This window comes from Salmo salar, chromosome 17, assembly GCF_965601325.2.
Source record: "Salmo salar chromosome 17, fSalSal1, whole genome shotgun sequence".
Classification (NCBI taxonomy): Eukaryota; Metazoa; Chordata; class Actinopteri; order Salmoniformes; family Salmonidae; genus Salmo; species Salmo salar.
In genome coordinates, this window is record NC_138307.1 from 13,677,376 (window position 1) to 13,696,738 (window position 19,363).

Genomic DNA, 19,363 nt, shown 5'->3' on the forward strand with positions numbered 1-19,363 from the left:
GGAGGAACCATATTATAAATGGTGTTAATCCATTTGTTGTTCGGGCCCGTCTCAAACATTCCTGGGGAGAATTTAGCTTGAGTACCCAGTGTCACTTCCGACACTGCTTCGAGTGCTTTAGGTACTATTCCCCTTGAGTAGAATCTATCTCACATCCATGTCTGACTTGTCTGCAGGTTTCACAGGGTTGACTCTGCCTGAGGAGTCGCTGTGTCACCAAAATCAAACACACATGTATTTGTGGGTCTCCGGGTCCCTTCTTTAGTCGGGAAAGCAGCGCTTGGTTACAGTAGTACTTTAACGGTGTTAACTAGATTAATGCATTCATCCTATCGATTTAAGACATTAGTCTGGCGATCACTACTGTATTTAGTCTTCTCGGGCAACAAGTTATGACAGAAGAGACGCTGCATGTATAACTATAGTTGACAAACGGCCACACCAAATGTTGGAAATTATAATATGTCCTACCAAATGTCGGAAATGATAAACATACATTTGTGTAAATTAGGGGTGAAACTAGCCAGTAGGCTTTACGGTTCAGTATAGAGTGTCAGCAAAATAAATTATTATAGTGGCTCGAACTGCGCAGGTAGCCTACTTTTTGAAGTGATTTGTTTGACAATCCAACGAAAACATCATCACACAACACCCATAATATGCAAAACGGAGCCCTAGCAGGCCGCGAAAAACGGGCCAATATGTTTTTACAGGCCACAGTATCCAGTCTAATGCCGCGTTCAAATACCAGTCGGAACCCCAAGATACTCCGAAATGTTCGCTAACTGGTTGTATTTATACAAGTGCCGATGTCAACCAGCTAGCAAGTCATACATTTCCGAGTTTCCTAGTGGCAACTAGTACGAGAACGCGGAATAAGATTAGCATATCCAAGTAGACCGTACGAGGAAGTCTCTGACGTTTTCCCCGTACGGTTGAGGGTCTTCACGTTTGTGTACATTCACGTCACTCATTTCAACACGAAGCTAAATGCTAGGCTAACTGTGCTAGATTGAAGAACGTGAATGGTGATTTGGCGCAGGTAGAACATTCGTGCCCACTGAGCTTGTAATTTAAACCGCGGATAGTCCTGGCCCGACCGTACGAGGAAGTTTCCATTCTCTCGTATCTGTCTGTGATGTACGAATGGGTAGTTGACGGACTATCGTCGCTCTTCGAGCCTATAACCGGGCAAAAACATTCCGGTTGGCCTGGTTTGAACGTTGGCGGGGAGATAGACTCACAACGGCAGGATAGCAACGCCAGGCCAACCAAAAGGAACTACCAGAGGTCGGTGACTGGCTTGGTGCTAGCACACTATTTGGTGCTAATGTGCTCTGTGTAGCTGTTTATGTAACGCGTTAGTAAGTTAGCTGGCAAACGCTAGCCTGTCAACTAGCTAACAGCTAACTTATTACCCCTAGCTCGGTAACCTAGTTAACTAGCTAGCTAATTATTAGCAACAATTGTCATTCATTTCAGTTGGTGTTAAAAATAACAAGGAGAGCTAACTTTTTCCTCGCGCCACTTACCAGACATTAGCTAACTATTTCCTAACGTACCAAATAGCAAGATACTGTAAAAATGAATAAATGTAACAAACGAACTGTAGCTAACATGTAACGTTACTACCTGGATAGTTACTGATAGGTAGTTAATGTTCATTGTTGTTGACTGAACGTGTTTACATTCTGTTACAGCGTTCATGTTTCAGAAAATATTAGCCAGAGTGAACCAGTGGCGACCAAGAGACGGAGAAAAGGTGTGGTAACTTACTACCAATAACTTTTAGCCACTGTTTTTATAATTAATTGTCGTTGTAACTAACGTTAGCTAGCTAGTCAGCTTTGAACTGACTACATGTGTACTGTACTCTTTCTCATTGTCATAGACATAATTAGTTTTGTGAAGAAGACTGTAGCAGGGGTGGCTGGGCTGCTGAGACTGAGGAACCCACTGTCTCCTGCCAGTGAGGAACACAGAAGGTACACAGCAAGCCAGGTATGAATGTGTACAAGTGATGCATTCTAGTACCGTACGCAACACACTCATAAACCACTGCTCTGACTGAAAGACACATACATTAAAATGTTTGTGCAATAGCTGCACAATATTCACATCTTACTATGTCCTAAATCACTCTTATTATGTAGGGCCCCGTGGGCCTGATGGGAATAGATGAACTCCACACCTCATGGATGAGCAGCTCTGATTGGAAGATGGGTGAGTAACGAGGGCTCTGATTGTTTGATCGATAAGGAAGGAGGACAGCTGTGTTGTACATTACAACATCATGGTATATGATATATGTGTAACAGCAGAGGGGACAGGTCAAGTGGTTGCTTCAACTTGTTTATCCCTCTTTCTGTGTCTCCAGAGAAACCAATGGTAGGAGGACAGAGGGAGAGAGGGGGGCTGGGCCTCCTCCAGGGAGCCTCTACCCCTCTGAGGAAACACACGTAGGTCTCTTCTGTCTACTGCATACTTTCAGTTCTGGGGCTTTAATTAATACAAAGGTTCTACATATGTGGGATGTTCCACCTGTAAGCGTTGTGTTCTCGGTCTTGTTTTCAGTGGCTTAGTGCTGGGTCCAGGGAACCCAGACAGAGGGAGAGATGGAGACAAGCCCCAGAGATGCTCCCTCCAGCTCCTTCCCAGTCGGCCTACCCAGGGAGTGGGGGTTGGGACAGGACCCCCCAGCTCAGACTTGCCCACCCCTAACCGCTCCCACAGACAGTGCTTGACAGTGGAGGAGGTGAGTTAAAAATGAGTTTGAAATTAAAATCAACCCTCTGATTGATCCTGGTTTTTATTAAATGCCACGCCAGGTATGTCAGTAGTAGTCAGGTGTTCTGTTTCCAGGCTCTGAAGGAGAGTGATAAGGAACACTACAGACGGCTACTGGAGATGGTGTCAGATAAATACAGCAAGAGCCAACCGCTGCCCTTCACCCGCACCAAACCCCAGGGGTGAGTGGTGATGGAGAGTGTGAGATTATAGTTTTCATTCCAGTGGTTCCGTTAGCTAGCTTTTACAAACCTATGTTTTCTTCGCTTCCTCACAGGGAAACATTTACACAGGATGGACATAGAATGGGCATTTTGGGAAGAACCTTTGAGTCTGTGACCCCAAAGACAGGACCCCTCAGAGGTAGACTACTATCACAGCTTCTCTCACCCCCCTTCTCATGTATTGGAAGCTGTTGTCCTAGGCTAATGTATTCTCCTATCTGCAGCCAACCCCAGTGTGTATATGTGGAGAGATACATCCTCAGCCAAACAAACCAGAGACATGAGAGGAGAGTTGTGTCTCAGTAAGCCTCTCAGCGCAGCTGTGGACACACAACCTGCCAGCAATGCAACGGTAGGAGACACACTTATGAACTGTAGTAAGGGTGCTAGGAAGAGTCATAAGGCTGCTATGAAGCATTATAAGGTTGTTATAAAGTCTCTCTCCCTCCAGCAGAAGCAGCCAGAGCTGGATCTCTCTGCAGAGGTAGCAGCAAGACTCAACCTGGTGGACAGAGAGACGCCAACACACACTGACACACTCAACAGCACTGAGGAGCTCCCCAGGTTCAGCAAGGTGAGTGTTCTTTTTCTCTGTAACTGTATGTCTGTATAGTGTGTTGACATATGAGTGTAGGTATTCTATGGGTCTGTCTTCATTCTGTTTATTTCAAACTGTGTGTGTGTAGGAGATGGCTGTGGAGGTGAGTCGTGCCCTGTCTCAGAGGGATCCTAACCTGGTCCTGAGCTCAGCCTTCAAGCTATGCATCACACAGAGAGACCTGGCTTCCCTACAGGAAGGGAGCTGGCTCAATGATGAGGTGTGTATGGTTGTTGGCTGTTAAGTTTGAGGTTGTTGGTGTTTGCGTTAGTGAGTGTGTGTGTGTGTGCCTGCATGAGAGAGAGAAGGATAGATGTACGCCTGTGTGTGAGTCTAACAAAAAAACTCTCCCTCTGTGTCTCAGGTGATTAACTTCTACCTGTCCCTAGTGATGACTCGTAGCAGTAGTGCAGGGCAAGGGCTGAAGGTCTACTCCTTCAGTACTTTCTTCTTCCCCAAACTACATGGAGGGGGGCACGCCGCCGTGAAGCGATGGACCAAAGCTGTGGACCTCTTCCAGTATGACATCATCCTCGTTCCGCTGCACCTGGGAGTCCACTGGTCACTGGCTGTAAATCTCCCCAGATTGACGGGGCTTCATTCACTTTAGAACAGTGGTCACCAACCGGTCGATCACTGCCGACTGGTCGATCACCAAGGCATTCCTAGTCGATCACCAAACATTTCTCTCTTGATTCGGCAGCCCTAGTGCTGGCAAGGCTGTGTTCACATTTTGAACCATTTAATGTGTTTGAATGTAGATCTCTGCTTACCGGGTAGGCCCATAGAGCAAATCAAGTGCACCCCTATAGGCAATGTTCCCTCTAAGCTGCACGCTGAAATATCAGCCAGCGCAGAGAAGCACGAGATTGAACTTCACTCAACTTTCTAGAGTTTACACTATCAACGTTTCCCTTTACTGTGGGAATTGTGATTGAATCAATGCTATACTAGCCACTTTCAATGCAACACACCGAAACACACAATGAACTATGTAAGACTTATTACTATGCTAAACTAACTATGCAAGTGATTTTGTTGTAGGCAGAACGCGTCATAGTAGGATTCTATTGCATTGACACGCACGACTCAGCCCATACTCTACACAGACTGGTGCGGCATAACCAATCAGCAATGCAGCAGGCCTATTTGCAAATGGACCATTGCCATATATGGATCTGTGCCATTCACTTTGAACTGGACTGTGTTTACAGCATGACCGGTCGTGAGTAGATCCGCTTGTTTTGAAACAAACGTTTGAAATGTCTGAAGAACATTGGCAGAGCAATTCAAGCATAGCCAATATGCAGTGATGGTGTGTTGGGCCTATAGCCTACTATAGCACAACCCTCATTGGTACATAATTGTTTTTAATTGGTTAATGTTGCATAGGCTTACATTTTTTTTAAGTCATGTTAAAAATAAATATATCTGAGCGGTAGATCTTGGCTTGCATTTTGACTCAAAGTGATCGTGATTCAAAAAAGGTTGGTGACCACTGCTTTAGAAAGTCCACTGGTCCTTCTCTGTGGTCATTTGTAGATACCTGTGGACTTTGTTTATTTCCCTTTCCCCCTCTAGGTGATAAACTTTAACTCCAGGACCGTGAGGTCCTATGACTCTATGGGACAGAGACATGACGACATCTGCAGCCTCTTACTGTGAGTCCTCAGTCCCCTTCCAGTAATCATTTGGTTTGACAAAAGTACCTGTAATCTGATGCCCATCTTTTTTTGTCATTTCATTCTGTAATCCTGTTACATGTATTTGGTTCGTCCAACCCTATTCAGGCTGTACCTAAGAGAGGAGCACAAGGCCAGGAAGGACCAGGATCTGGACGAGTGCAAGTGGACAGTGGGCAGCTTGAGGGCCAGTGTAAATTACCCAGACAGAAATACATATCTAATCATCTTTGTTGTTCTTATTTTGTCTTGAATGTATACAGAGTGCGTCTAGGGCTGTCAGAAATAGCATCCGTTCTCTAGTGATTTGCTTTTCACCAGGATCCTTCGTGTGTGTGTGTGTGTGTGTGTGTGTGTGTGTGTGTGTGTGTGTGTGTGTGTGTGTGTGTGTGTGTGTGTGTGTGTGTGTGTGGGTGTGTGTGTGTGTGTGTGTGTGTGTGTGTGTGTGTGTGTGTGTGTGTGTGTGTGTGTGTGTGTGTGTGTGTGTGTGTGTGTGTGTGTGTGTGTGTGTGTGTGTGTGTGTGTGTGTAGGAGATCCCTCAGCAGAAGAATGGCAGTGACTGTGGAGTGTTTGCCTGTAAATATGCTGACTACATCGCCCAGGGGTGGCCTCTCACCTTCCGACAGGTACATAGGCAGTCGCAGGCTATCATACTCACTCGGTGTACACTCGTACAATCTCTTTTTCACTCACACACTGTCTCTCACTCTCCTCAGTGCCACATGCCCCTGTTCAGGAAACTGATGATCTGGGAGATTCTCAACCAGAGGCTTCTGTAGGACTACACAACTACATAAAAATAAATTATAGCTGCAAAACAACCATTACAACAGAAATGATAACAAACAACGACAACAGAAATGATAACAAACAACGACAACTGAAATGACTACTACACAGCCTCCAAACTACAACAGGAAGGACAACTACAGCGAACAGCTAAGCACAAAAGCAATAAATAATAACACTTAAAAAAAGGACTTAAAGGACCAAAGCTATGGACCACAGAATGACCTCTTACCCTCTATCAGTGGGTAGAAGTGCAGTCCTTGTAGTGAAGACATAGAGGTTACAAAATAATGGTTTGGAATTGATTGTGTGTTCAGATACAGCCTGAAGTGCCTTGGACTCCAGAGAGTGTCTCTGTCATACTTATAGAAAACACTAAATGGGGAATCAGACACTTGAAAATCCCTGCTGTTGTAGATGCGAACTTAAATTTAAAACAAGCTTTCTGTGTGAAACCAGAGTGTTTGTTAATGTTGTGTGTATATTTATATATAATGTCTATATTAGGTACTTTATTTTTATGACTAGTAGAAAGTGGAGTGACAACTGAGGCATATGTTATGAGTGTTATTGAATGTCTTAATTTATGGTTGAATCGTCATTGAGGAGGAGAAGGCAGACATAAGAAGGCTGCATGTGTGTGTGTGTGTGTACTATATTTATGTAAATAGATATTTTGCTGACTGAAATGTTTGTGTGCGTAGCTGCTTTCATTTTGGCTGGACTGGAAGAGAGACCGGTGAGTGAGGTGTGCCATCTCAAGCAGAGCAAGACACCATCTTAATCCCTCACCACCACTAACAGATATGGACAAATCATTTAAATCCTAAATGTGTAACAATAGTTTATTTATTTGATGCGGAAGGCTTTTCTTTTATGGCATGTATATCATTTCATTCAGCAGTAACAGCATCTGTGTAGATGTTTTTTTTTGCCATGAACTTTATAGTGGTTCTATTGGATTGTATCAGTGTTTTTGTTGAAGGCATGTAGAGAATAATTTCTAATGAGTCTGTACTGCTTTAGCTTGGGTCTGCCTCTGAAATTGCTCCCTATGACTAAAGGTGGTGCACTATACAGGGTTCCATTTCCAATAGGCCCCTGTCCATAAAGCTGTATGTGCTTTATCTTACACTCCTGTAGTGTTCAGTGTGATGGTAAACCTGTAGCTGACATGTATGGGACGGCAAAGGAAGCTGAGTTGGCTAAAGCGCGTACAGACCTGGGACCAGGCTAGTACCGCTTATGCACGGATCATTGCACTGCGTATTACATTGCGTGTATTTCTGCTGCAATTATTCGTGTGCATAGAGCCTTGCTGACAACCTCAGTCATATTTTTGTATATAATAAAGGTCAGAAGGAAAGAAATGGATCAGCTTGTGTTATTGACTAATCACTGTCAAATGTCAATTATGAGTGTGAATGGCATGTAATGTCTTCGGGGGGCGGTGTGTGTGTATATCTTTTGTTTATGGAAGATGTATACGAGCTATGTTTCATTATACTCCAAACCTACAGGTGGCAGTATTGTGACTGGGCGTCTAGTCAACCATTTTTTTTGGTAGGAAGGAGAAGCCCCGCGCATGCGGGACTGCACAAAAACGGACCATCGAAACACACCGACTTCCACGCTATATTACTTTCAAGAGTTATCCTACCTAAAGTAGTTTGAAATGTAATGTATTTGCCTTAATCTATGTTTGATATACCTTATAAAATGCCGTCCTTTTACATTACAGTATTTGTGTGATCGCTAGTGCAAATTCGTTCTTCTGTGGTACTGTAGTTTGTTTGCAATATTTCGCATGTAGCTGGCGGGAAGTGAAAATGTTATCATATTTATACCTTTACGATATTTTCATCAATTAGCCAATGGAAGGTGTCTTTTTAACCAGGGCGTTCCGCGCTTAATGTTTTTGAAAATCACGGTCGATGAATGTGAGAGAAATACTTACACCGGGGCTTTTTCTGGATGGTAGCGTCCCACTGGAAGGATCCGCTGTGAGTCTGCTTTGTTTCTCAAACCATACATACATTTTATCTGCTCCCCCACAGGAGAATTGTATGTTTAACAATTGCAATGTGAGTTTTATTAATAGGTTATCAGTCTTCGATTAACAACCATCAGCTCCTTTTTTTGTCCCCTTTTGAAGCGCTCTGACATTTCCACCACAATGTCTCAGTCAGAGACGTGTTGCATTTGTGGGGTGAGGTTTGTGAGGGGGCCCAAGGGTTACAACAGGAGGAAAGTCACCACGCTGACCAGCCCCAAGACCTTCCAGCTAGTCTTTGACATCACTCCTGATGATGACTCCTTCCTCTGCTGGGTCTGTCTTGGTGTGCTCAGAAGGAAAACCAAGCAGGATGGGAAGCTTTGGACTTGGTCAGATTTGCCACCAAAAGTTGGCAGACCTCGAAAGCCCCGTGCCGAAATACCAAGCTCATCCACAACATTATCCAATCAAACTCCAATTATAACCAACCCATCCTCTTTATCCATAGAAGAAGAGTGCATTGCTTTTAAAAAAAACAAACGGAGGCCAGTTCGTCAGTGGGACGGGGAGAAATGGACCACCATGACTTCTCGTTCCCCAGAATCCCATTCAACGACCATCAGACGACCTCCGACGCCCATAGCCCCAACCACACACTCTTCAACGCCATCAAAGCAAGTCAATTCCTCAACATTATCAAGTCAAACTTCAAATCAGATCAGTTCCCTGTTCTCCTTTGGAGAGCGGACAACAAAAAGACATCCGCAGGCACCCCACTCTACAACACACTCCACACTCCCGTCTCCTTTCCCCGTTAAAAAAGGTATAAGCCCCAAGAAGAAGCTCCCTTTCTCCAAGACGAAGCAGAGCTATGGGTTTGGCCCTCATGCCAAGGCCCTGTATTACATGCACAGCCACCAGCACCTGAAGGCCTTCAGGTCCCTGATGAAGACCAAAGCTAGAGAAGCCATGACCCTTTTCCTCGCCGAGGTCATCGCCCAGGAGGTAATTGTTTTAACATAATTCATTTAAAGAATGTATTTGGTTATAGGCTACCTGCAGTTTATGGCTCATCAGGTGTGAGTGTGTCGTTGTTGACGATAGATGTGTTTGGCAAAGAAATGTATATGTCCATCTGTCTGATTTACTAGAGTAAGGTATTGATGAAGGACCAACGTGGGCCGTTGCGTCAGCCGCTGACTGAGGCGAGTGTGAGTGTGTTTTCCTGGGACTCAGTTCTAGCGTGGGGGGAAGAAAAGGCCCCTATGACCCTGGCATGTCTTAGGGCCATGTTCCCCAAACCCAACACCATCAGGACACGGGTTATGATGGGATCAAGGAAAACGAAACGGTGAGAGAAGAAGAGAGAATCAATTAATAATCATTGATTGTAGGCACTTTTCCAGATGATCAAAGCATTTATATTGTATGGGGGTCACAACAGTTAACTGGCTTTTATAAAAAAAATGTACATTTAAAATTGTGTTTTGTACTTGAACTCAACCCTGGAAAATGAAAGAAAAAGGTTGAATTATGTGACTGCTGTTCATTATTAATGACTTGCTCTCTTTGTGCATGAAAGCATAAATTGGTTATAACATGTTTTCCGTTGATATCTTTTTGAAGCCCGAGGACAGAAGAGGCAGGTGATGTAGTCAGCCAGAGGGTGGGGCTTATCTTGGCCATCGTCCTCTACACCTCCATGCAGAAGTGCAACTTCATCCAGGCCTCTCTGGGGGTCGAGTTCTGGAAGCAGGGCTGTCCTCTCAGCGTGTTCAAAGCCCTCAGTGCCCTGGGGGTGTGTCCCACTGCTGCCTCCACCAGGAGACACGCAGAGAGGCTGACAACCAGCTTTGATCCACCTCAGCAGGACCGGACAGAGGGGGTGGAGGAGGAGCCTGGGGTAAGTTTTACTCCCTCGGGAGAAAAAGTGATCTGTTTACCTTCGTATGTCTCTTGGTGTCTGTGTATTAAATGAGCTTTGAAAATAATTTCCCCTTGATTTGTTCTGGTGTGGTTCTAATTAATTTGTGGTCCCTGCAGGACTCCTTTTGTAGATCTGAAGATGAGAATCGGACTCTGAGTTGTTCCGAAGAGTATTCCAGTTCCTCCCCGACCCACTCTCTGAACTGGTTCTCGGACCAATCCCACTCCAGAGATGGGTAAGAACCATTTCCTGGAGGGAGTAGTTCCTAGTAGTGTAGTTGCTCAAAATTAGCAGTCCGTAGCTACTCTTTTGGTAACCACAAAGTCTGTCCATAAAACTACCTCGCACAGAAAGGTGGGATTAACTGGAGCTAATTTTGAGATTCTCATCTATTTATCTATGTGCGCTCAGGTCCTGGTCCGATCGGAGTTCCAGATCTGACTCCAGATCTCGCTCCAGGTGAGAGTATGTGTTTTTGATGTGTGTGCGTTTGTGTTTGATGATGATCCCTCTCTCCTTGTGCCCCCTGACGTTTTCCGTCTTGTGTCCACTGCAGGAGCGACGACCACCAAGGCCCTACTCAGAGGCCTGACTCCCGGGAGTACCAGAATCTGATCAAAGAACATGGTTACCACAAAGTCCAGAAGTAAGTTCTAGAGAAGTGATCCTCTACAGAGCTGTAGTAATCAAACTGAATTTTGGTTGAGGACCTGTGTATATAGGTTGTCACGTCAACCATTTGCTCTTATCTCAAGGCTTTAACTTACTAGTGTCTTCCTGTCCCTCTCATGCCTTTACAGACCTACATTGAGTCGATGGACGAAGAACAGTGAGGACAAAAGGGAGGCAAAGAAAAAACCTGTTCTAAATCCCAAGAGAAGGAAGATGACGAAAAAGAAACCTGCTCAATCGCCTCCAGTAGTAAACGCAACTGGCGAGCACCGCTCAGACATGGAGACTTCTCAAGTAAGTAAGGTAAACATGGAACTCGTTCAAACGTCTCAAGTAGACAACACACACATGGAACCCGTTCAACTCAGCGATACAAACAAGAAACCTGCTCATATAAGTGAGACAAATGTACAACTTGCTCAAATGTCTGTAATGAGCGAAACAAACATGGAACAAATTAAAATGCCCGAAAGAGGCAGGCCAAGTAAGGAACTTGCTCAAATGTCTGTAATGAGCGAGACATACATGGAACAAATGAAGATTCCTAAAAGAGGCAGGCCAAGGAAGGAACTTGCTCAAATGTCTGTAATGAGCGAGACAAACATGGAACAAATTATAATGCCCAAAAGAGGCAGGCCAAGGAAGGAACTTGCTCAATTGTCTCTAATGAGCGAGACAAACATGGAACAAATTAAAATGCCCGAAAGAGGCAGGCCAAGGAAGGAACTTGTTCAAGTAAGTAAAACAAACATAGAACACACTCCACAAATAACCGACACAACCTTGGAACCTGTTCACAAGCTCAGAAGTCCAAGGAAGAAACCTGTCCAAACGTCCCAGGTAACTGACACACGAAACAAACCCATTCAAGTAACCAATACAGACATTAAACTTGCTGAGACAAACAAAGAATCTGTTGTACAGGCCAAGAATGGGAGGCCAAAGAAGGGATTCGTTCAAATTCCACAATTAACCGACACTTGCATGGAACCCATTCCGGTAAGCGAGGTAAATGCGGACACCACTTTAATGCCCAGTAGCATGAGATCAAGGAAGAGACCCAGACGAGTCCCCCAAGTATCCGGCACAAACCAGGAACAAACTCAAATGCCCAAAATAACCAAAACCAACAAGGAATCCTCCAAAATGCTTCAGAAAATGGACACACACATGGCACCTGCTGTAACATCTAAAAGAGGGAGGACAAGGAAGGGACCAATTGAAATATCTCAAGAAACCGACTTACACACAGAAGCCGGTCTAATGCGTCAAGCTGGTGAAATGAATCAGCAATGTGTCGAAGGACGGGAAATAAATAAAGAACCCGCTGAACCCCAAAAACTCACTGGAAAGCCTAAAGTAAATCAGACAAAGAAAGTACCTGCAAAGACACCTGAAGAACTAGATCAAATGGAATTAATTCCAAAGCGCAAAAGAGGCAGGCCAAAGAAAGAACTTGCTCAAGTAAGCAACACAAGCAAGGAAACCCCTTCAATGCATAAAATAAGCAAAACAGGCAGAGAACCTGCTCTTACCCGGGAGATAAAAATTATTGTCAATAGGATGGAAAGCTGTAGTGCTGCTGAAATGCCCCAAATACGTGAGATGAACAATGAACCTGTTCAAGTAGGTGCGGAAAACTTTGAACCTGCTCAAAGACTGAGTGGGAGGTCAATGGAGGGACTCGTTCAAATGCCCCAAGTAAGCTGCACGGACATGGAACCTGGTAAGTTAGGCAGGACCATCATGGAAACTACTTCAACTGCAAAAAGGACTGACAAAGAATCCGTTCAAAGGCCTCAAGCAAACGAAACAAAAGCAGAACTTGCTCAAACATCTCAGATAATGGAAACGATAAAGGAACACATTCAAACAACCAACACAGACAAGGAAACCGCTTCCGTGCCCAAAACAAGCTGCACAGACATGGAACTTGCTAAAAGGTACAAAATGAGTGACTTTCAGACCCGGGTAATAAGAATAGTTGACACTAGGATGAGGGCAAACAAAGAATCTGTTTCAATGCCTCAAGTACACGACCCAAACCAGGACCCTGAACCTGCTGCAACACCTGAAATAAGCGACACAAACAAACCATCCACGCGAGTGATCAGAATAGTCGTTAACAGGAGGATACCGGCAGACATATGTAGTCACACCCGGAAAAGCCTGGAGTGTCTGGCTGAGGTAGCAGCCAAATGTGCTCCGTTAGATGTTCAATCTGCCGAAGAGGATGGATAGATAGACGCATGTTACTTATCATTATAACAAACTTCACAACATGACGTCTCAGGAAGAAAAAAAATGTGTGAAAGGGTATAACCCTAAGCTAAGGGGTGGGGAATAGTCTGCCTCTTGTCTTCTGTATTCGTTTTACTGTAATTGTACATACCAGGCCTTTGTCTTAGCAATTGTCTTCTCCACCTTGTTCATTTGATATGTACATAATCCCAGCAACAGTCTTTTGTGTTTTTGTCATTGTGTCCACTGTGGATTTAGTGTATTTGTTAATCTTATCCCATTTTGTATTTAGTTGTTCTGATTGTACTTCTGTGGCTGTTGACAATGTAATAAAAATTTGTGTTTTGTACTAAGGGAATTACTGCAGTCTTAGTATCCATGCTAATTTCAGGGTATTTGTTTTCGTTACACATACAAATGTTATTTGACTAAAAGCAAAGACTGTAAACCAAAACAGATTTGCCCACTAATCTTTAAGCTAGAAAATAAATTGTTAGGAAACAACCACAGCGTTTATCTTGACTCAAGGCTTTTCCTTTCATTCTGTTTTTGATGTATACATTCTTGCAATAATATCCTGTGGGTAATACTTGTGATAATTTTGTGTATATTACTGTTGTCTCATGTAAAAATGAAGCTCGCAGAATAAACAGTGCAATTGTATACATGGATACCAATGCTTCATAATAAAACATATTTGAAACTAGAAGAACAACCACAGTGAGATTCAGGCATCAACAAGATTAGAACCAGTGATCTGGTCCATATCCCTGTAGCTAGTCCACGGCTCCATCAGGGGTAGGGACAACCTTTGTTTTTTCAGGGAAGTGTATATTGGGTAAGGTTGGAAAACAAAAGTTGAAATCCAGAAGGTAAATGTTGAACTTTTGTTGCACACGTCCAGATGATGCTGCGTACCATTTTGGGCAATGACGCTGTACGTGTGATTTAGGCGTAAAAGCCTTTTCTAATATTTGACTCAGACCCTCGATCACACCTACAGCATCATCAATCAGTCCAATGTATTTATAAAGCCCTTTTTACATTGGCCAATGTCACAAATTGCTATACAGAAACCCAGCCTAAAACCCCAAACAGCAAGCACCATGGCTAGGAAAAACTCTCTAGAAAGGAGAAACAAAAGAGAACAATCACTATTTAGAGGACGGCTACAACAGGAGTTTCAGTGTTTGATAATATATGCATGGGAATATATTCCTGACCTGAATGGGAACGGGAGACTTGGGCATCCAAGTCTCTCGCTCAAGATTTTTTTATTATTATTATTATTTTTTGTCTTTTAGAAACGCTAGTTGTTTTTAGGAAGAAACCTAGAGAGGAACCAGGCTCTGAGGGGTGGCCAGTCCTCTTCTGGCTGTGCCGGGTGGAGATTATAACAGAACATGGCCAAGATGTTCAAACGTTCATAGATGACCAGTAGGGTCAAATAATAATTACAGTGGTTGTAGAGGGTGCAACTGGTCAGCACCTCGGGAGTAAATGTCAGTTGGTTTTTCATAGCCGATAATTCAGAGTTTGAGACAGCAGGTGCGGTAGAGAGAGAGGGAGAGAGAGTCGAAAACAGCAGGTCTGGGACAACGTAGCACATCCGGTGAACAGGTCAGGTTTCCATAGCCGCAGGCAGAACAGTTGAAACTGGAGCAGCAGCACGACCAGGTGGACTGGTGACAGCAAGGTGTCATCAGGCCAGGTAGTCCTAAGGAATGGTCCTAGGGCTCAGAACCTCAGAGAGAATTAGAGGGACCATACTTAAATTCACACAGGACACCGGATAAGACAGGAGAAATACTCCAGATATAACAGACTGACCCTAGCTCCCTGACACATTAGCTATTGCAGCATAAATACTGGAGGCTGAGACAGGAGGGGTCGGGAGACACTGTGGCCCTGTCCGACGATACCCCCGGACAGGGCCAACCAGGCAGGATATAACCCCACCCACTTTGCCAAGGCACAGCCCCCACACCACTGAAGGGATATCAACAGACCACCAACTTACTATTCTGAGACAAGGCCGAGTATAGCTCACGAAGATCTCCCCCACGGCATGAACCCGAGGGTGGCGCCAACCCAGACAGGAAGATCACGTCAGTGACTCAACCCGTTCAAGTGACGCACCCCTCGTAGGGACGGCATGCAAGCGCACCAGTAAACCAGTGACTCAGCCCCCATAATAGGGTTAGAGGCAGAGAATTACAGTGGAGAGAGGGGAACCGGCCAAGCAGAGACTCTCACATGGATAGGCAGACCATTCCATAAAAATGGAGCTCTATAGGAGAAAGCCCTGCCTCCAGCTGTTTGTTTAGAAATTCTAGGGACAATTAGGAGGCCTGCGTCTTGTGACCGTAGCGTACATGTAGGTATGTACGGCAGGACCAAATCGGAAAGCTAGGTAGGAGCAAGCCCATGTAATGCTTTGTAGGTTAGCAGTAAAACCTTGAAATCTTTTGTTCAGATATCGGTAAGTGGACTGGAGGCAGGGCATGAAAGGGATAACGAATCCAGTTGTTTGTCATCCGTTTCGGGAAAATACCTGCGTAATTGCGCACCCAACTCACTCAGGTGCTTCGCTATATCACATTTGACATTGTCCGTAAGCTTGAGTTCATTTGCACACAAAAAATCATACAGTGATGGAAAGACCTGTGTGTTGTCCTTGTTAATGCAGACAGAGAAGAGCTCCAGCTTCTTAATCATAGCCTCAATTTTGTCCAGCACATTGTATATAGTTGCGGAGAGTCCCTGTAATCCTACATTCAGATCATTCAGGTGAGAAAAAACATCACCCAGACAGGCCAGTCGTGTGAGAAACTCATCATCATGCAAGTGGTCAGACAAGTGAAAACTTTAAGCTCGTCTCTCAATTTAAAAAAAACTGTTAATACTTCTCCCCTTGATAACCAGCGCACTTCTGTATGATGTAAAAGTGTTACATGGTCGCTGCCCATATCATTGCATAATGCAGAAAATACACAAGAGTTCAGGGGCCTTGCTTGCTTTAACAAAGTTAACCATTTTCACTGTAGTGTCCAAAACGTCTTTCAAGCTGTCAGGCATTCCCTTGGCAGCAAGAGCCTCTCTGTGGATGCTGCAGTGTACCCAAAGTGGCGTCGGGAGCAACTGCTTGCACATGCGTTACCACTCCACTATGTCTCCCTGTCATGGCTTTTGCGCCATCAGTACAGATACCAACACGAGCAGCAGCTATGTTTGGCTACATACAGACTGTTAGTGGAATTCCCGTGAGAGAGTAACGGTTAATGTGATTGGATGTTAATAATTTGACTAGGCTACCTGTATTTGACATTGTGTTATTTTGCTGAACACTAGATGGTTTAATTTTATTTTTGGCAGTGAAACGAGGCTACTCAGGCTAGAGAGAAAAAACTCACCCAAATGTATAGCCCCGTTGGAAAATATAAATGTACTGTTTGAAAATGTGAATCACATTTTTATTTGGCATACCCTCGACAGCATTGAGAGTAAGCGTACCCCAGTTGAGAATGCCTCATCTAGGTTAAATTGAGTTCCTCAGCTAGGTGGTTAGGTGGAGGGAGTCTGGAAGGGCATCTAGGAATCTTTGGGTTGTCCGAGAATATATAGCACGGCTTTTGATGATCCTTGGTTGGGGTCTGAGCAGATTATTTGTTGTGATTGCAAACATAATAAAATGGTGGTCCGATAGTCCAGGATTATGAGGAAAAACATTAAGATCCAGAATTTTTATTTCACGGGATAAACTAGGTCCAGAGTATGACTGTGGCAGTGAGTAGGTCCGGAGACATGTTGGACAAAACCCACTGAGTCGATGATGGCTCTGAAAGCCTTTTGGAGTGGGTCTGTGGACTTTTCCATGTGAATATTAAAGTTACCAAATATTTGAATATTATCTGCCATGACTGCAAGGTCCGATAGGAATTCAGGGAACTCAGTGAGGTACGCGGTATACGGCCCAGGAGGCCTGTAAACAGTAGCTATAAAAAGTGATCGAGTAGTCTGCATAGATTTCATGACTAGAAGCTCAAAAGATGAAAACACAGTAATTTTTTTTGTAAATTGAAATTTGCTATCGTAAATGTTAGCAACACCTCCGCCTTTGCGGGATGCGCGGGGGATATGGTCACTAGTGTTACCAGGAGGAGAGGCCTCATTTAATAACACAGTAAATTAATCAGGCTTAAGTCACGTTTCAGTCAGGCCAATCGCATTAAGATTATGATCAGTGATTAGTTCATTGACTATAACTGCCTTGGAAGTGAGTGATCGAACATTATGTAGCCCTATTTTGAGATGTGATATCACAATCTCTTTCTATTATGACAGGAATGGAGGAGGTCTTTATTCCAGTGAGATTGCTAAGGCAAACACCGCAATGTTTAGTTTTGCCCAACCTAGGTCGAGGCACAGACACGGTCTCAATGGGGATAGCTGAGCTGACTACACTGACTGTGCTAGTGGCAGACTCCACTAAGCTGGCAGGCTGGCTAACAGCCTGCTGCCTGGCCTGCACCCTATCTCATTGTGGAGCTATGGGAGTTAGAGCCCTGTCTATGTTCGTAGATAAGATGAGAGCACCCCTCCAGCAAGGATGGAGTCCGTCACTTCTCAGGAGGCCAGGCTTGGTCCTGTTTGTGTGTGAGTCCCAGAAAGAGGGCCAATTATCTACAAATTATATCTTTTGGGAGGGGTAGAAAACAGTTTTCAACCAGCGATTGAGTAGTAAGACTCTGCTGTCGAGCTCATCACTCCCCGTGACTGGGAGGGGGCCAGAGACAATTAATCGATGCCAACACATCTTTCTAGCTGATTTACACGCTGAAGCTATGTTGCGCTTGGTGACCTCTGACTGTTTCATCCTAACGTCGTTAGTGCCGACGTGGATAACAATATCTCTACACTCGCCAGTTGTTACGTTCCCCAGTTTCTGTGTTGTGGTTTTGTTTGTATGTGTGTGTTTCAGGATGGCTTCCTGAAATTCCCCCAAGCAGCTGATTGGTCGGCCCCATTGCTAATTGGAACTGACCCCGCCCTCTCGTTAGAGGATACAGCTGTATCCCATTACAGACTCCTTCTCCAGCTAGAAAAGCCAGTGTTCCTTTGTTAAAGAGGGCTAATGGTTATGTTCTGTGTTAGTTGTTGCTCAGATATTATATATATATTTTTTGGTGAAGTATTTTGTAGCCGGTCCTGCGGCGGTATGTTTATGTCCAAAGGACTGTTTTGATTATTGAAATTGTTTGTATTATTCTTGTTTTGTTCCCAGGGGGGAAGGGGAAGGCACCTAGGGAGTGTTTAGGCGAGAGGCCTGCGGGCATACACAACCCGTAGTATTGACTGTCTATGCACACTAGGTAAGACCTGGGCATACATAACCCGTAGTATTAATGTCTATGCACACTAGGTAAGACCTGGGTGGACCACCCCCTGTATTTTGGTTAGTGCACCAGGTGGTGCTAAAAGATGAGTTAAGTAGTGGGTAGGCAGGTAAGGTAGGAAGGGGGAGGCTCTAACTTTTACTTTCTTTGCTTTGGTTCCGTCCAGCCCCTTTTCCCCAAATTCCTTCACACAGTAAATAAATTCCCAGTGAACGGTAAATTCTCTGCCTTTGTCATCCTTACCCGCACCTACAGTCCCATACCTCTTTCGCTCCACAGGGAGTTAAGTTGTGGCAGGGTGTTGCGTTCCCTCTTCCTAGAGGCGTACGTAACACCAGTTTTAGCCTTAGCCAGCACCATCTTCAGATTAGCCTTAACGTCGGTAGCCCTGCCCCCTGGTAAACAGTGTATGATCGCTGGATGATTCTTTTTAAGTCTAATACTGCGGGTAATGGAGTCGCCAATGACTAAGGTTTTCAATTAGTCAGAGGTAATGGTGGGAGGCTTCGGTCGTCTCAGACCCCGTAACGGGTGGAGAAGAGACCAGGGAAGGCTCGGACTCCAACTCGTTGCTTAATGCTGAGAACCGGTTGAAGGTTTCTGTCGGCTGAATGGGTGACACCGGTTGAGCATTCCTGAGGCCATGAGAAAATTGTCTGGCTGCGGAGACTGTGCGAGGGGATTTATACTACTATCTGTACTTATTGGTGGCACAAGTTGTTTCATCCTTTCCTACACTTAAATTAACCTTGCCTAACGATTGCATCTGAAGCTGGCTTTCAGCACGGCTGAAAGGCGATCGTTCTCCTGTTTATTATGAGTACAGTAACTGCAATTAGAAGGCATAATGTTAATGTTACTACTTGGCTTCGGCTGGTGGATGTCCTGTAGAACCATGTCCAGATAAAGTGTCTGGGGTGAAAGAGTTGAATGAAAAAAGAATGAGCGAGGGGATGGGAAAATAAAAGTAAAGTTGGCAGGTAGCAAAGTAATGTCAGCAACAAACCGCACAGCAGCACATAAGTCCACAAGTTGTGACAGGAAATCATG

General features: G+C 44.5%; 2 protein-coding genes across 5 annotated transcripts; both read left to right on the forward strand.

Moving 5' to 3' along the window:
* The first annotated feature begins 862 nt into the window (after positions 1–862).
* LOC106575365 (sentrin-specific protease 2) lies at positions 863–7,455 on the forward strand. 4 transcript variants are annotated; one of them, XM_014151854.3, is made up of 16 exons: positions 863–1,290; positions 1,701–1,762; positions 1,892–2,001; positions 2,154–2,223; positions 2,378–2,459; positions 2,575–2,755; positions 2,863–2,969; positions 3,065–3,150; positions 3,236–3,363; positions 3,463–3,585; positions 3,698–3,829; positions 3,974–4,180; positions 5,191–5,270; positions 5,400–5,484; positions 5,838–5,918; positions 6,009–7,455. In XM_014151854.3, the coding sequence occupies exons 1-16, from the start codon at positions 1,139–1,141 to the stop codon at positions 6,069–6,071; spliced, it is 1,749 nt and encodes a 582-aa protein (XP_014007329.2). In that variant the 5' UTR covers positions 863–1,138; the 3' UTR covers positions 6,072–7,455. The 4 variants fall into 4 exon arrangements, 3 of the variants coding, with proteins under 3 accessions (XP_014007329.2, XP_014007327.2, XP_014007328.2); XM_014151852.3 differs by having other exon boundaries at positions 866–1,290; positions 5,823–5,918; XM_014151853.3 differs by having other exon boundaries at positions 866–1,290; positions 3,466–3,585; positions 5,823–5,918.
* A 216-nt stretch (positions 7,456–7,671) lies between these two features.
* On the forward strand, positions 7,672–13,580 carry LOC106575367 (uncharacterized). The gene is made up of 9 exons (XM_014151856.3): positions 7,672–7,758; positions 7,979–8,084; positions 8,237–9,082; positions 9,229–9,428; positions 9,704–9,980; positions 10,121–10,239; positions 10,416–10,463; positions 10,561–10,650; positions 10,805–13,580. The coding sequence occupies exons 2-9, from the start codon at positions 8,016–8,018 to the stop codon at positions 12,915–12,917; spliced, it is 3,762 nt and encodes a 1,253-aa protein (XP_014007331.1). The 5' UTR covers positions 7,672–7,758; positions 7,979–8,015; the 3' UTR covers positions 12,918–13,580.
* The last annotated feature ends 5,783 nt before the right edge of the window (positions 13,581–19,363 follow it).

Excerpts from the sequence above, each read along its gene's own strand:
- LOC106575365 (XM_014151852.3), top strand. The coding sequence starts at position 1,139 with ATGTACGAATGGGTAGTTGACGGACTATCGTCGCTCTTCGAGCCTATA. Across the intron at positions 2,002-2,153 it reads GAAGGTACACAGCAAGCCAG|GGCCCCGTGGGCCTGATGGG; the intron begins GTATGAATGTGT and ends CTTATTATGTAG. Across the intron at positions 3,586-3,697 it reads AGCTCCCCAGGTTCAGCAAG|GAGATGGCTGTGGAGGTGAG; the intron begins GTGAGTGTTCTT and ends GTGTGTGTGTAG.
- LOC106575367 (XM_014151856.3), top strand. The coding sequence starts at position 8,016 with ATGAATGTGAGAGAAATACTTACACCGGGGCTTTTTCTGGATGGTAGC. Across the intron at positions 10,240-10,415 it reads CAATCCCACTCCAGAGATGG|GTCCTGGTCCGATCGGAGTT; the intron begins GTAAGAACCATT and ends ATGTGCGCTCAG. Across the intron at positions 10,464-10,560 it reads GACTCCAGATCTCGCTCCAG|GAGCGACGACCACCAAGGCC; the intron begins GTGAGAGTATGT and ends TGTCCACTGCAG.